The 14,043-nt window shown below is 31.7% G+C and overlaps 2 protein-coding genes across 2 annotated transcripts; one reads left to right on the forward strand and one right to left on the reverse strand.

The window, feature by feature from the left end:
* Window positions 1-1,208: 1,208 nt before the first annotated feature.
* On the forward strand, window positions 1,209-4,727 carry LOC106764799 (heat shock cognate protein 80). Its single transcript, XM_014649199.2, has 3 exons — window positions 1,209-1,461; window positions 2,465-2,606; window positions 2,695-4,727. Exons 1-3 carry the CDS (start codon window positions 1,339-1,341, stop codon window positions 4,527-4,529), a joined length of 2,100 nt encoding a protein of 699 aa, XP_014504685.1. The 5' UTR covers window positions 1,209-1,338; the 3' UTR covers window positions 4,530-4,727.
* Window positions 4,728-8,186: 3,459 nt separating this feature from the next.
* Window positions 8,187-11,248, reverse strand: LOC106763168 (E3 ubiquitin-protein ligase At4g11680-like). Its single transcript, XM_014647377.2, has 3 exons — window positions 10,217-11,248; window positions 9,129-9,519; window positions 8,187-8,626 (listed from the first exon to the last, which is right to left on the reverse strand). Exons 1-3 carry the CDS (start codon window positions 10,690-10,692, stop codon window positions 8,480-8,482), a joined length of 1,014 nt encoding a protein of 337 aa, XP_014502863.1. The 5' UTR covers window positions 10,693-11,248; the 3' UTR covers window positions 8,187-8,479.
* Between the last annotated feature and the right edge of the window lie 2,795 nt (window positions 11,249-14,043).

The raw sequence follows: 14,043 nt of genomic DNA on the forward strand, positions 1-14,043 counted from the left end.
TTTACTATTAACATTTGATCACACCAAAATTGTCTAATCATAACAAGTTAATATCACTATTTTCTAAAATAATTTACTCCAAAATAATAAAAATGAACACCAATAAACTCATAAACAAAATAATTTCAATTATTACTTATTTTGTATTCACATTGTTAATAGGATACTAGATCATATGTTATCCTTAATTATTGTAGATTTAAATTGTGGAAGAACAGCATTACACATTTATTTTTAAAATATACATAGATAATTAGAAGGAAAATCCAACAGAACTCCACTATCTTTTCCCACCCTTTAAAATAACTTAAAATTAAATGTTTTATTTACTATTTATCCTTTCATTCCATAAATTAATTTAAATGCTGTTTATTTTTCAACTTATAAATATCTTAATTTTTTTTACTACCCTAATATAACAGATAAACCATTACCTGAATATTCTCCAATCTCAGGAGAAGTTGTCATCTCTTAAATTTTTCAATTTCAGAAACCGATATTGAAGATCAATTTGTTTAGAATGTGGTACAAACAATATCAGGAACAACAGTTAAAAATATTATTATTTTATTTTTATAATTATAAAATTAAATATAAATATTTTTTATAATTTAATTGTAAATAATATTTTTTTTGTTTGGTTAGATAAAAACTGATTAAACTTAAAAATTAATTATTAAAAATATAAAATTAATAAAGTAATTATTTCAAATTAATTTTTTATTTATTTAAAGGATAAGATTAAAAATGTAAAAATAAAAATAAAGAATTTATTTATATATATTAATAAAAAATAAGTTTGTTATTTTTTATGATCCTAAACAAATAATCAAATTATTATTATATAATTAAATATAAATGATTTTTATAATTTTATTGTAAATAGTTTTTATTTATTTCATAAGTTGCTTTATAATTAAAAAATCATTAAATTTAAAAAATATAAAATTAAAAAAAATTGTTTTAAAAATAAAATGGGAAAAAATGTTAAAATTGAAATTTAATCTAAAATAAAAAAAAAATCATTTGTATTTTGTAGTGAAATAAACCCTTTTAAGAGAGTAAAATAAAATCTTATTACGAATAAAAACAGAAAAGGGCGAAAGTGTAATTTTAAATAAAAGGTGGACCCAAATATAGGAGTTGGAAGGTCCTGGAATTGCGATGACTTAATATTAGTCGTTAGAGCATAGAAGGATCTAGAATACGAAAACCCTAGCCCAGCCCTCCTACTTAACTTCACACTCCGAACATTTCTCTTGCTTCATTCCCATCTTTTGCATCTTCTGCGACTCTTTCTTTTCCTGAATCTCAAGCTCCATAGAAGGCAGATCCAAAATGTCGGAGACCGAGACCTTTGCTTTTCAGGCAGAGATCAACCAGCTTCTCAGTCTTATCATCAACACCTTCTACAGCAACAAGGAGATTTTCCTTCGCGAACTCATTAGCAATGCCTCTGATGTAAGATTTTACCTCATTCCTGTGGTTGTTATCTAGTTTCTATTATCATTAGGTTTTCGTGGTTTCTGTTTTTGTTGCATGTCTTATTTGTTTTTTACTTTTATTGTTCTATATTATCGTTTGAAATTTCTCATGATCTTCTGGATTTGTTTTATTTCAACCAATTTTTTTTGTAATTGTGAGTTTTATGATTTGTTTGCTTTTAACCCTGTATTTTATTGTGATCTCTGGTTTGATTTTGTTTACCTGAATATTTATGATTGTTTCACAGTACAATTTAGTATTTGTTTCTTTTCTATGTTGGTGGTTCTCATTGTTTGTGTGTCTGTTTATATTTTTTGGAGTTGTCAGTAGGGTTTTTGTTTAGGTCATTTTTAATGGAACTGACCATCTTTATCAAACCATATCAATTAACAGTTTTATTTCTACAGAAGAATTTGTTAACATCACTTTAACATTTTGAAATAACATTTTCTTAAATTGAATGATATGAAATGTATATTTTTTAACTATTGTTGTTATATTCATATATCAACCTTAGTGGGAAAATAAATAATTAAATTGTAAAATAAGTACATCCATAAAAACAATCTTTAAGGTACATGCTCACGTATGCTTGTTAGTTCTTAATTATTTATAAACCTATAACATTATTTTTAGATTCGACTTGAGTTTTGTTTTAATCTTGATTATTAGTCTACACCAATCCTTTGTCGATGACAAATGTGAAATTTAAAAGATAAACTTTTTTAGAACATTTTGTTTTGAACATCATTAATATTTTTTTGTTTCTGGCTTCACTTGATTATTGTCCTATGTACTGTATTTCAATCATTGCTCTTTTCCAAACTAGGGTGGGAATATGTATTTGTCCATCCTTTTGAAAGGAGTGAATGGTTTGGATTGATCATGTGGTATTGCCCTGTATGACATCCCATGTAGGATCGTTTGCCGTTCTCTTTGGTCGTTATATCTAATTTCTGGCATGTGTATACCTGTACAGGCTTTGGACAAGATTCGATTTGAGAGCCTTACTGACAAGAGCAAGCTTGATGCTCAGCCAGAGCTGTTCATCCACATTATTCCTGACAAGACCAACAACACATTGACTATCATNGATAGTGGTGTTGGCATGACTAAGGCTGGTAAGTTACTATGGTTTGTCATTCTTGGTTAAATTTTTGTTCTTTTGAGGTATTTTTTTATTTAATTCTTGTGGTTTTTATGTTCCAGATTTGGTGAACAACTTGGGTACAATTGCGAGGTCTGGGACCAAGGAGTTCATGGAAGCCCTGGCNGCAGGTGCTGATGTGAGCATGATAGGTCAGTTTGGTGTTGGTTTCTACTCGGCTTATCTTGTTGCCGAGAAGGTTATTGTTACATCAAAGCACAACGATGACGAGCAGTATGTTTGGGAGTCCCAAGCTGGTGGGTCCTTCACCGTGACAAGGGATACCGATGGTGAGAGTCTTGGCAGGGGAACCAAGATTACCTTGTATCTAAAGGAAGATCAGCTTGAGTATCTTGAGGAGCGTCGTTTGAAGGACTTGATAAAGAAGCATTCCGAATTCATCAGTTATCCAATTTCTCTGTGGATTGAGAAGACTACCGAGAAGGAGATTTCTGATGATGAGGATGAGGAAGAGAAGAAGGAAGAGGAGGGCAAAGTTGAAGAAGTGGATGAAGATAAGGAGAAGGAAGAGAAGAAAAAGAAGAAAATTAAGGAGGTGTCTCATGAGTGGTCTCTGGTGAACAAACANAAGCCTATCTGGATGAGGAAACCCGAAGAGATTACAAAAGAAGAATATGCTGCTTTCTACAAGAGTCTTACCAATGATTGGGAAGAACATTTGGCTGTTAAGCACTTCTCNGTAGAGGGTCAGTTGGAGTTTAAGGCTATCCTCTTTATCCCNAAGAGGGCACCTTTTGATATCTTTGACACAAGGAAGAAGCCTAACAACATTAAACTGTATGTGCGCAGAGTCTTCATCATGGACAACTGCGAAGAGTTGATTCCAGAATATCTTAGCTTTGTTAAGGGTATTGTGGATTCNGAGGACCTTCCTCTTAACATTTCTAGAGAAATGCTGCAGCAAAACAAGATTTTGAAGGTCATCCGCAAGAACTTGGTTAAGAAGTGCATCGAGCTTTTCTTTGAAATTGCTGAGAACAAGGAAGATTATAACAAGTTCTACGAAGCATTCTCTAAGAACCTTAAATTGGGTATCCATGAGGATTCCCAGAACAAGTCAAAGCTTGCTGAATTGTTGAGGTATCACTCGACCAAGAGTGGTGATGAGATGACTAGCCTGAAGGACTATGTTACCAGGATGAAGGAAGGACAGAGTGACATCTACTACATTACTGGTGAAAGCAGGAAAGCTGTGGAGAATTCCCCCTTCTTGGAAAGGCTGAANAAGAAGGGATANGAGGTNCTTTTCATGGTTGATGCTATTGATGAATATGCCGTTGGTCAGCTTAAGGAATTNGAGGGAAAGAAGTTGGTGTCTGCTACTAAAGAAGGATTGAAACTTGATGAGAGTGAAGACGAGAAGAAAAGGAAGGAAGAATTGAAGGAGAAATTTGACGGTCTTTGCAAGGTGATAAAGGATGTGTTGGGTGACAAGGTGGAGAAGGTTGTGGTGTCTGATCGTGTTGTGGATTCTCCATGCTGTCTNGTGACTGGTGANTATGGTTGGACAGCGAACATGGAAAGGATAATGAAGGCGCAGGCATTGAGGGACAGCAGCATGGCTGGTTACATGTCAAGCAAGAAGACGATGGAGATTAACCCTGAGAATCCCATCATGGATGAGCTGAGGAAGCGTGCAGATGCTGACAAGAATGATAAATCTGTGAAGGATCTCGTTCTCTTGCTCTTTGAGACTGCTCTTCTCACTTCTGGCTTCAGCCTTGATGATCCCAACACTTTCGGTAACAGAATTCACAGGATGCTGAAGCTTGGACTCAGCATTGATGAGGATGCTGGTGATGCTGATGCCGACATGCCACCTCTGGAAGATGCCGATGCCGATGCTGAGGGCAGCAAGATGGAGGAAGTTGATTAAATCTAACTTTATTGTCTCTTTTCACTATTGTGATTCCAGAACAATCTTTTTTATATTTAGTGTTTGTTTTTAAGTTTTGTAATATTTGAACTTTTGTTAGGTCGCATTTTGGCATTTTGTTGAGTTGTCGTATATCTCAAATATTTAGTATTAAGATGGAGGAAGTCGATTGGATCAAACTCTATTTTCTTTCTGAAATTGTGATTGCAGAGTGTTTGAACTCAGTTTTCTTTTAATCATTTTTAGAAACTGTCTTTTAGACAACGTATACACACACGAAGTATTTAAAGTTTGAATTATAGTTAAAAATGTAAAATACATAACCGATTTGCTTTAAATGTAATAGTGATGTTTTGTTTTTCACCTTCTAAGCTTTGAAATTTTTTTAATGTTTAATTTTATTTGTTATTTAATATTTTAAACCTTTTTTTCATTTTACGTAAATAAATTATGATACTGTATTTGTCGAATGTTACTTTAATTTTTATAATTAGAGTCCGAATTTTTCATCAACATTAGCGAGCTAATTTTTTATGATAGTTTTACGCTTCTTACACACATCAACCAGTTTTTCACGCAAATTCCTCCTTCCATCCCTTATATCAGAAATTGATTTTTAAATCTAATCATCGATTCCACTATCATTAAAATACCAATTTCTTATATTACGTTAATACTAATTATCCTGAAATTGATTTATTTATTATTATTTGATGAAGAATTTGAAATCTAATTAAACCTTAATAATGAATTAAAAAAAAGTGACAAGAATTTTCATTAGCCTAATCTCAAAAAAAAAACAAAAAATCAGAAGCATGTTTAGAAAGATAAAAAGAGTGTGTTATTTTGATAGAATAAAAGAAAAATTGTAGTATATTATTATACTATACAAGCTTGGTGAAGTAAAAGAGAAAAAGAAAGTAAGAAAAACGTATACACATAGCTGATTATAAGATATTGAAAGATTTGCAGAAGAAGGCATAGAGTGATTTACTGTGGTTGGAGTGAGGGTTTGAAGTCCCTCGCAGACAAAGCAGAGTTTGTATGACGTATAGCAGCACGGTGTTGGCGACACCTGAAGGAGCCAGCATGTGTGGTGGGTGAGCAGAGACAATCCCTCTTCTCACTACAAGACCTCTTCAATGAGCATTCACTCCTCGGTGAATCAGACTCATTCACTTTCAAACCTGAGATTTCTACTTCTGTTCCATTCACATGCTTTACTTTTATGCAATTTTCCTTTTCCATTACCTTTCCCTCCATCCCTTTCCTATCCATTTTCATTCAATCATCAGATTACCAACAACTACATACATCTGTCAGATGCTAACAATATCCTATGACTTCTGTCTAAGAACATGCATGCAGGAGATAATAAAACATGGAAAATGATATTTTAACACCGTGTCAAAATGTGAATGGACGATTTCAAATTAAAAAAGTTGAAGCAGGGGTATATTTGGAAGAGAAAGACCAAAGTTTATCTTTTTAATTTGAAATCGTCCAACCACATTTTGACACGTGTGCAGTGTCAAAATAGTGTCAAAAAATGGTGTTAAAATATCATTTTCCATAAAACAAAGACCTAATTACTTCATGAAAAAAATATTCTTTGACACACCTAAATTTTTAACATTCATTTGACATTACCCATACTTTTTATTCTTTTTTTTTCTTGAAAAACTACAAAACTTTATATTTTTTGGATCATTTTATCCTTGTATTTCGTGTCAAATGAGTGTAAAAGTGTGTCATTGTATTATTACTCTTCATTATTCGACTTCAATCTTAATTTTTGGAGTAATAGTGTTATGATATGACATACTTTTACATTCATTTGATACAGAATATAAGATTAAAATAGTTATAAAAGTGTAAATTTTTGTATTTTTTCAATAAAGAAGAAAATAAAAACTAAGAAAAAGTAATGCTAAATGAATGTAAAAAATTAAGTGTGTAAAAAAAAATTATTTTTCTGAGTTTTTATTAGAAATAATTCAAATAGGAGTTTAAGTTGCATTAACCTTATATAAAAAAGAAGACCCGTAATATTTAAAAGGGGTTTTAATTTTTTATATAGATTAAACCATGTCATATAGATTATTGAGTCTATTGATAAAGAGGTTCAATAAAAAGGTACAATACCTTACAAGAACTAAGATCACTCTTTATTCAAAACCTTAAGACAATGAGTTGATGAATCTTTAATTTTATATGATGTTTTATTTTTTCATTTTTATTCAATATACAACTTAAACTCCCGCTAGGAATTTTAGCATAAATATTTATCATTATGTAATGATTTTCTTTGAATTTGAGCTATGTGATATGTGATCTGCTAATGAGTTAACGTGTAATTATGATGTATGTACATTTTGTAAATGTTGAAGGCAATATGTGAAGGAAACGTAAGAAGAATAATACCTAGATAATTGAGAAGGTTTCTAGAAAATATGATGTTCTTCCGTGGATGGATTGCTTGTTTGACAAAAGGGTGTGATTAATTGTCTGCCAAAAAGTAGAGGAAAATGATCCCTAAATGAAGATTCAGAGAAACTTAATGACAAGTCGCTAACCAATTAAGTTTTGTTGTTTAAAAAATGTGTGGTATTTACTCTGTCAACAATTTATGGCCACAAGTTCTCAAAATGCTCTGTTTCCATTTTTCTTCTCAAAACAATCATTTCCTAATTTCAACAAATTTCTAATAATTTCACACATGCATTTATTTTGACCCACCTATTTTGCAACTCTGTTGTACCACACGTTCAGTCTTAAATTTACCTCATTATTCTGTCTTTCATTACCATTTTCACAGCTATTTTTGGTAATTTTACACTAAGAAATAATAATAATAACATCATTTGAACAAGTTTATTTAGCTGTTGATTTCATTTAACAGTAAATTCTATATTATATGTGCAAATAAATCATATTTGTTCATTTTTGTGAATTGCAAAATGAAGTAAGCATTGGATTTTGTTTAAGTTAAAGAAACAAATCCCACAACAGGGCCATTAGAAATAGAAAATGATTTATGGACACCCCATATGTAATTAAAACCAATAAGAGAAAGTGTTAATAAAATGTTGGTTTAATAGGTTCGGAAGTCCCTATATTTGGAGGTTAGTTTCAATTGGGTCCTCCAATTTTTGAAGTGATCAATTAGGTCCCTAATTTTGTCAATTTGAATCAATAAAAGCCTTTCTACTAAATGCAGTTAATGCCGTGAAGTTTTTGAACATGTGGCATGCTGACGCTTCCAGGTGGCATTGTTTCAAGTGCATAGGTGGATTATAAAAGGGTGAATTTAGGGATTTCACCTTCAAATACACCCTTTTAATTTAGAGATTTCACCCTTTTATAATCCACCTATGCACTTGAAACGGTGTCACCTGGAAGCGTCAGCGTGCCACATGTTCAAAAACTTCACGGCGTAAACTGCATTCAACGGAAAAACTTTTATTGATTCAAATTGACAAAATTAGGGACCTAATTGATCACTTTCAAAATTGGAGGACCCAGTTGAAACAAACTCCCAAATATAGGGACCTCCGAACCTATTAAACCTAAAATGTTTTAAGTCCTAAGTTTTTGATCAATCATTACTCATCCAAAAGTTTTAATAGGTAAAAAAGTAACAGGTGAACATAACTATGACAATAAGTAGGGAAGGAATATATTATATGCTTTATTTTCATATGACAATAAAAGAACTCAATTAATTTGAAAGACTATGGGATTCATCACCTGCAACCAAGTATATATATAGTATAGTTTTGGCCACTGGTGAGCTATTCTGTACAAATATAACCTCACTCAAGTGACCATTGTAAAGTAGTATAAAAGACCAAAAACTAAGGAGAAAAAAAGGAAAAAGAGAGGGTAATATCAGCAGTATACATGTGAACAAATAAGATTAATCCTTTTGGCTGTTGTTTAAGCTATTTCTACATCTCCAATCCTTGCTTGCAAAGAGGACAGCATGATGTAATTTTTAGCCATTGATCCACACATTTTAGATGGAACACATGGGAACAGGGCAATTGTCTAACTTCCTCTTTGTCTTTATACTTGGTTAAGCAGATACAACATTCCTGTAAGCACATCAGAACACAAACAAATCTATCAGTTCATTAGATTTGGAAATATGACAGATCTTGAAATAAATGGAACTTAAAAGCATATATCCAATTATATGTTACTACTATTAAGGATGACTCAAGGGGTTTTTTTTGAAGGCCTAAATCTTAAATCTGTTGGGTCTATCGAAGAAGAGATTCTACGATACCAATGAAATTTGAGTTCAACTACATAAGAAATTGACATCACTGTCTACCCAGAATCTTAAGACGATGAGTAAATAGATTTTCAACCACATGAGGAATTAACATCACTCTCTACCTAAAATCTTAAGATAATGAGTTAATGGATCTTCTACCTTATATGGTAAGAGAGCCGACCTGTTTACTACTCACACAATATGTGGCTAGCCATTGAAATGCATAACTTGGATTTAATTTATAAGAAAAGTTAAACTTTTTCTCTAAAATTGTTTATAGAAAAGAATAGTTTATATGTAATAGTGGTAGCACTTACTTGGTCTTCGTCAATCAGTTTTTCACTCCCATCAGAGTCATTTCCAAGCTCTAACTTCGCACGACCTTCTTTATGTCTCCAGCTTGGAAGCTGTGAAATTTGATCATCAGAAGCTCCTTTATCAAAAGAGGCTATATTCATGTTGTAGCCAAGGAGGGTGCTGATGAGTGGCACAAAACAGCATAGCAGCAGAAACAGTAGAAAAGGGAAAGAGTAGCACACTGCATTCCAAGCAAGAAGAGTGATGCAGAGCACATGCAGTTTTGGAGCTTGTTGAAAAGATCCAAAACGTGAGTCAAAAACCCAAACATTTCCCATCACAAACCATATGGCAAAGAAAAGCTCAAGTGAAGTCCGACATCTGTTCATCAAGTGTGACATCCTGTACACACTGAACAATACAGTGCAAAGTAAATTAAAATTACAGTTTCAAGTTTCAACCATGAAAAAGTTGCATGGCTCCAACTAACTATCAAGAACTTGCTGTCTGATTAAACTTCAGTAAATGACTATGCAATACAAATAGCTTTTACAACTTTTTTGGTACTGTTAATCATTAGATATGCTTTTTCATCAGCCAGAATTTGTATTTTGATAGATAAAAGTTGGTAACATGGTAACACTTCTATATTAGTTTTGTTTTACTTTTCATTTTTCACATGATTTATATCCTTAATCAGATAGAAAAGAATGAAATAAGCAAAAGATTATGATCTGTCAAAAGCAAATGCCAGAACCGATCACAGTGAGAAAGGTATGTTGGGGTATTGGATTCTTCCAATCTCTTTTTAAAGGGTTAAACTAAAATTACAATTACTTGACACTTGGTATTTTCCTATTTTCAACAACCCTATACGTTTGTCAAAATATCAAAGTTCATAGCCAACTCAAGGAGAGAGCAACTTTTCTTTTTATCAAACAGTTATTTTCAAACAACAGAACGATGGTATCAAACTTTTCTAGCCAATTTTAAAGCATACTCATGGCATTAGTTCACTGCAAAATAGTCAATAAATACAATTACCCATGATCAGTAACAATAAAATTGACAGAAAAAAAGTTGAAGAAGGTTGAATTGCACAGCATACCTGGTTTCTTCATTGTTTCTCTGCTGTTCTATATCAGAAAGGCCTTGCGTGAGATAAATTTGACGATAGCGCCCGTAAAGTAGCAGCAGATTAAGAACAACACCAATATCATAACCAGAAATCCAAATCCTCATCGGCCAAATAGGTCTCTCCCTCTTGGAAATGGCTAAAGTGAATGTTGTAATAGTTATTTGAACAACCAAGGCAATAAACTCCAGCATCATCCAAGTGCTAGAATTGAAAGGGTTGGAGCCAAGATTGGACCTTGATCCATTTTGGTAATGAAAAACTCTTCTCAAAAAGGTAAACCATCTTGCTCTAGATATTCTCATGGCCACCCGAACCAAGAAGGAAGGAGGGGTGACACGTGGAGGCCTATTTCGAGCACTAGCCACTCTATCTTCTGTGACAGAATTTGAAGAAAATGGAACCATGCTAAAGTCTTGTTGTGGATGAAGGAAGCACCTAGAATTCATCGAAAAAATGTCTTCTTTTACCCCGTTTATGCAGAGAATTTGTCCAAGGCGTGTAGCAGAGAGAGATCAAATAAATGACTCCAACATCAATATTTCTTAAAAGCACAGCTTTGCATCAAAAGAACTTGAAATCGAAGCATCCCAATAGCCAACTTTGAAGAATAGAATTGGTACCTTGATCATTGGAAGATCTTTTCTGGGTCTGCACAAACTCTTAGCAACAGAATCAAACCAATCTTCAGCTGCATGATCCTTTCAGTAACCACATACTATACAAGAGAAAAGTATGAAATAGGAGATAAAGCTGATGAAGTGTTTATAGAAGATGATGAAGGGAAGATTGGTGTGAAGGATTTATCAAGAAGGTGAGGTTGTGTTTCAGAGGGTGACCAAGAATCAAACTGCTGAGGTTTGCTTTGATTCAAAGGGAATCACAAGGTTTGGAGGGAAGTTAACCGTTGGCCAACTTCCTCACAAAGCAATTGCACTCCAATTTCTCCTCTTTCTTCTTTCCTTCTAATCTTACTTTTTGTTTTAGTTTTGATGCCACAAGCTGAAACAAATATATCTTAGTTCCTTAAGAACATCAAATTTGTTCTTTTTTTCCTTGGTTTTATATATTAATTTTAAATTAGATAAACCCGACAAAGATTCATTTATCACAGACGTTTTTTTATCAGTTGATAGAGTTAATGTCATAAACTTCAACCATTAAATAACTAACTGGACTTCACGGTAAAGTTTTCAGAAACTGTAATAAAAGAGTGATGAAGGTATTATAGGAGAAAAAAAATAGTTTTTTAACATTTAAATTTTTTATATTCATTTAAATTATGAAAAGTAAATATGAAAGAAAACATTGTTGATATGCAACTTTATCATATAAAAATCATTAGTCAAACTCTGTTATTATGATTCATTGAGTAATTCAACATCAAATACTTCTCAACTTTCATGAATGTCTCTTCTCGAAGTTCTTACTCTATGCACTTTTTGTCTTTGTTTCTCTACTGATATATATTGCTATTTTAATAGAGAAACTTATTTATAAAAAAAAAAAAGTAACAGAAACGCAAATATTTTTCCTTTTATGGAAGTGAAAAGAAAATGAAGTGTATCTATATTTGAATGAAAGTGGATAAGATTTGTTTATATTTTAATGGCAACAAAAATACAATGTGTGATTTGAATTGTGGCGGGTACAGTTGATATTTTGGTATTATGTGGTAAACGGTTGGCCACCTAATCCCACCAACAGTTTCTGTCACATTCCAGTAGTGTGGCCACCTCCTCATCTCCAACATTAATAATTCCTATGTTTTATTCACACAACGAAAACCTTGTCGACACCAATTTTCAGTTAGGCCTAATTTTGTATTTGGTTTCAATTAATCAAAATCAAACGCCCAAAAGCCTTAATTTGAGGCCAAAATATTGATACCACTTAACTGTATAAAGTATTGATACCACTCGTGATACACAAACACCAATAATATCTGAACTAAACTACATAAAGAATTGATACCACTTTTTATATAAAACCTTAAGGCAACGAGTTAAAAAGTCTTTCAAATTTATACAGTGTTCTACTTTCTTATTTCTATCCAATACGAGACTTTGTCTCACTTGAATTATCAACAATAAGACTAATTTAGAAAATGTAAGACCGATTTAGAGTGTATAAATGAATGTAAATCTTATTTTATTAGTCAGTTTTGTAAGGTTGAGTTAAACTTAAAATCTATTATTTAATATAATTTCACAACTATAATTAGAACTTATATGAAAACTACCATAATTTATATTAAGAGTTTCACCCTTGCTAATAAATGCTCAAGAGAAATGAGATAAGGGAAAACTAAAATTCTCCTTCCAGATTCTTTGATGTTGTTTTTTTCATAATATATTAATCGATTTTAACATTTGAAAATACATATCTTTATAATATACAGAAAATAATATATTTTAATGACATTAGAGATAAAACATGAGAGATAGAGGTTATGAATTGTGGTGTGATTTACGAGTAAAGCACGTCGGTTAAGCTGGTTTTGACGTATTAGAATAAAATTTGACCCAATTTGGGCGGTGAGACATGCAACGTGTTAGTATTGACGTATCTCGCAAAGGAAAGCCATCACAATCACTTTCACAAAATGGATAATAAAATGAGAACAACTCAACTTCAACCCCAAACACTGTCTTCTTAACACGAGTACACTGACAAAATAATATAAAAGCAAAAGGTCGATTACGTTAATCAGAAAAGTATACAGAAGCTAACTCATATTCTCAATTTACATCATCCACCAATTTAAAGTTGTATATATTTTAAATAAGTTAAATTCAACTATTTTAATTTGAGTTTATTTGCATAAATTCAAATATTCAATATAAAATTTTTGAATGAGACCTTGGTTGAATTTCTAGGTTAGATTTGTTGGCGCATACAAATATTGAATATTAATTGAACATATTCATTGGCAAGTGCATCATCATCATCAACAAAAAAACAAAAAATTTATAATTATTTGCTGCTACCGACTTTACCGATTATATACATTTTGCGTGTAATTTATTATATATAATTGAACTTCTTTTTCAAAAACCATATTTATTCATGTCAATAATAATCAACCAATTACAACAACGGGCTATAGTAATACAAATACATTATTATATTTTTCATATTCCATTTTAATAGAAATATAATATATGATCAATCAGTTACAACGATAAGCTATAACTTGGATCATCTAATGAATTATCAATAAACTTTGTCGATTATCAAACAAACTAATATGATTACCTTAAACTTAATATTGATCAACTAAAAGTAAGGTATGATTACTCACAATTGGGCTATAATTAAGAATACTTTAATCAAAAGCTCATCAAAACTTATGAATAGAAGTTTGAGGTAAGAAAATATGTTACATGCATTTACTATTGCATTAATTGTTAATTGTTAAACATTAAGCTGATTTTGACATAGAAGCGCCTTTTGTGTGTATTTTTCGAACAATTCGATACAACACTTGGACTTCTAAACAACATTCAAAGAACGACACAACACAATCGAAATCGTTGACCTTGACTCCAACCTCAAACAAAAGATATAATTAGTAAATCATCAATTATATTGTAAGTCTTGAATTTAACATATCAATCTATTGATCCATTAGTATTGAGTTATTTTTTGTTGTCTTAGATTGATGTCTTTATTCAAACCATTGATCAAGAAATAAATCAATTTGTAAGATTGAATGTTGAGAGTTTCACGTTAACTAAAGATAATTGATGAGTGCATATTTATGTCCACATTTACGCTTTAAAATTCAAATTTTTGAT

The sequence above is a fragment of the Vigna radiata genome, chromosome 6 (assembly GCF_000741045.1).
Source record: "Vigna radiata var. radiata cultivar VC1973A chromosome 6, Vradiata_ver6, whole genome shotgun sequence".
NCBI lineage: Eukaryota > Viridiplantae > Streptophyta > Magnoliopsida > Fabales > Fabaceae > Vigna > Vigna radiata.

Excerpts from the sequence above, each read along its gene's own strand:
- LOC106763168 (XM_014647377.2), bottom strand. The coding sequence starts at position 10,692 with ATGAATTCTAGGTGCTTCCTTCATCCACAACAAGACTTTAGCATGGTT. Across the intron at positions 9,520-10,216 it reads AGAAACAATGAAGAAACCAG|TGTGTACAGGATGTCACACT; the intron begins GTATGCTGTGCA and ends TGTATTGTTCAG. Across the intron at positions 8,627-9,128 it reads AACTGATTGACGAAGACCAA|GAATGTTGTATCTGCTTAAC; the intron begins GTAAGTGCTACC and ends ATGTGCTTACAG.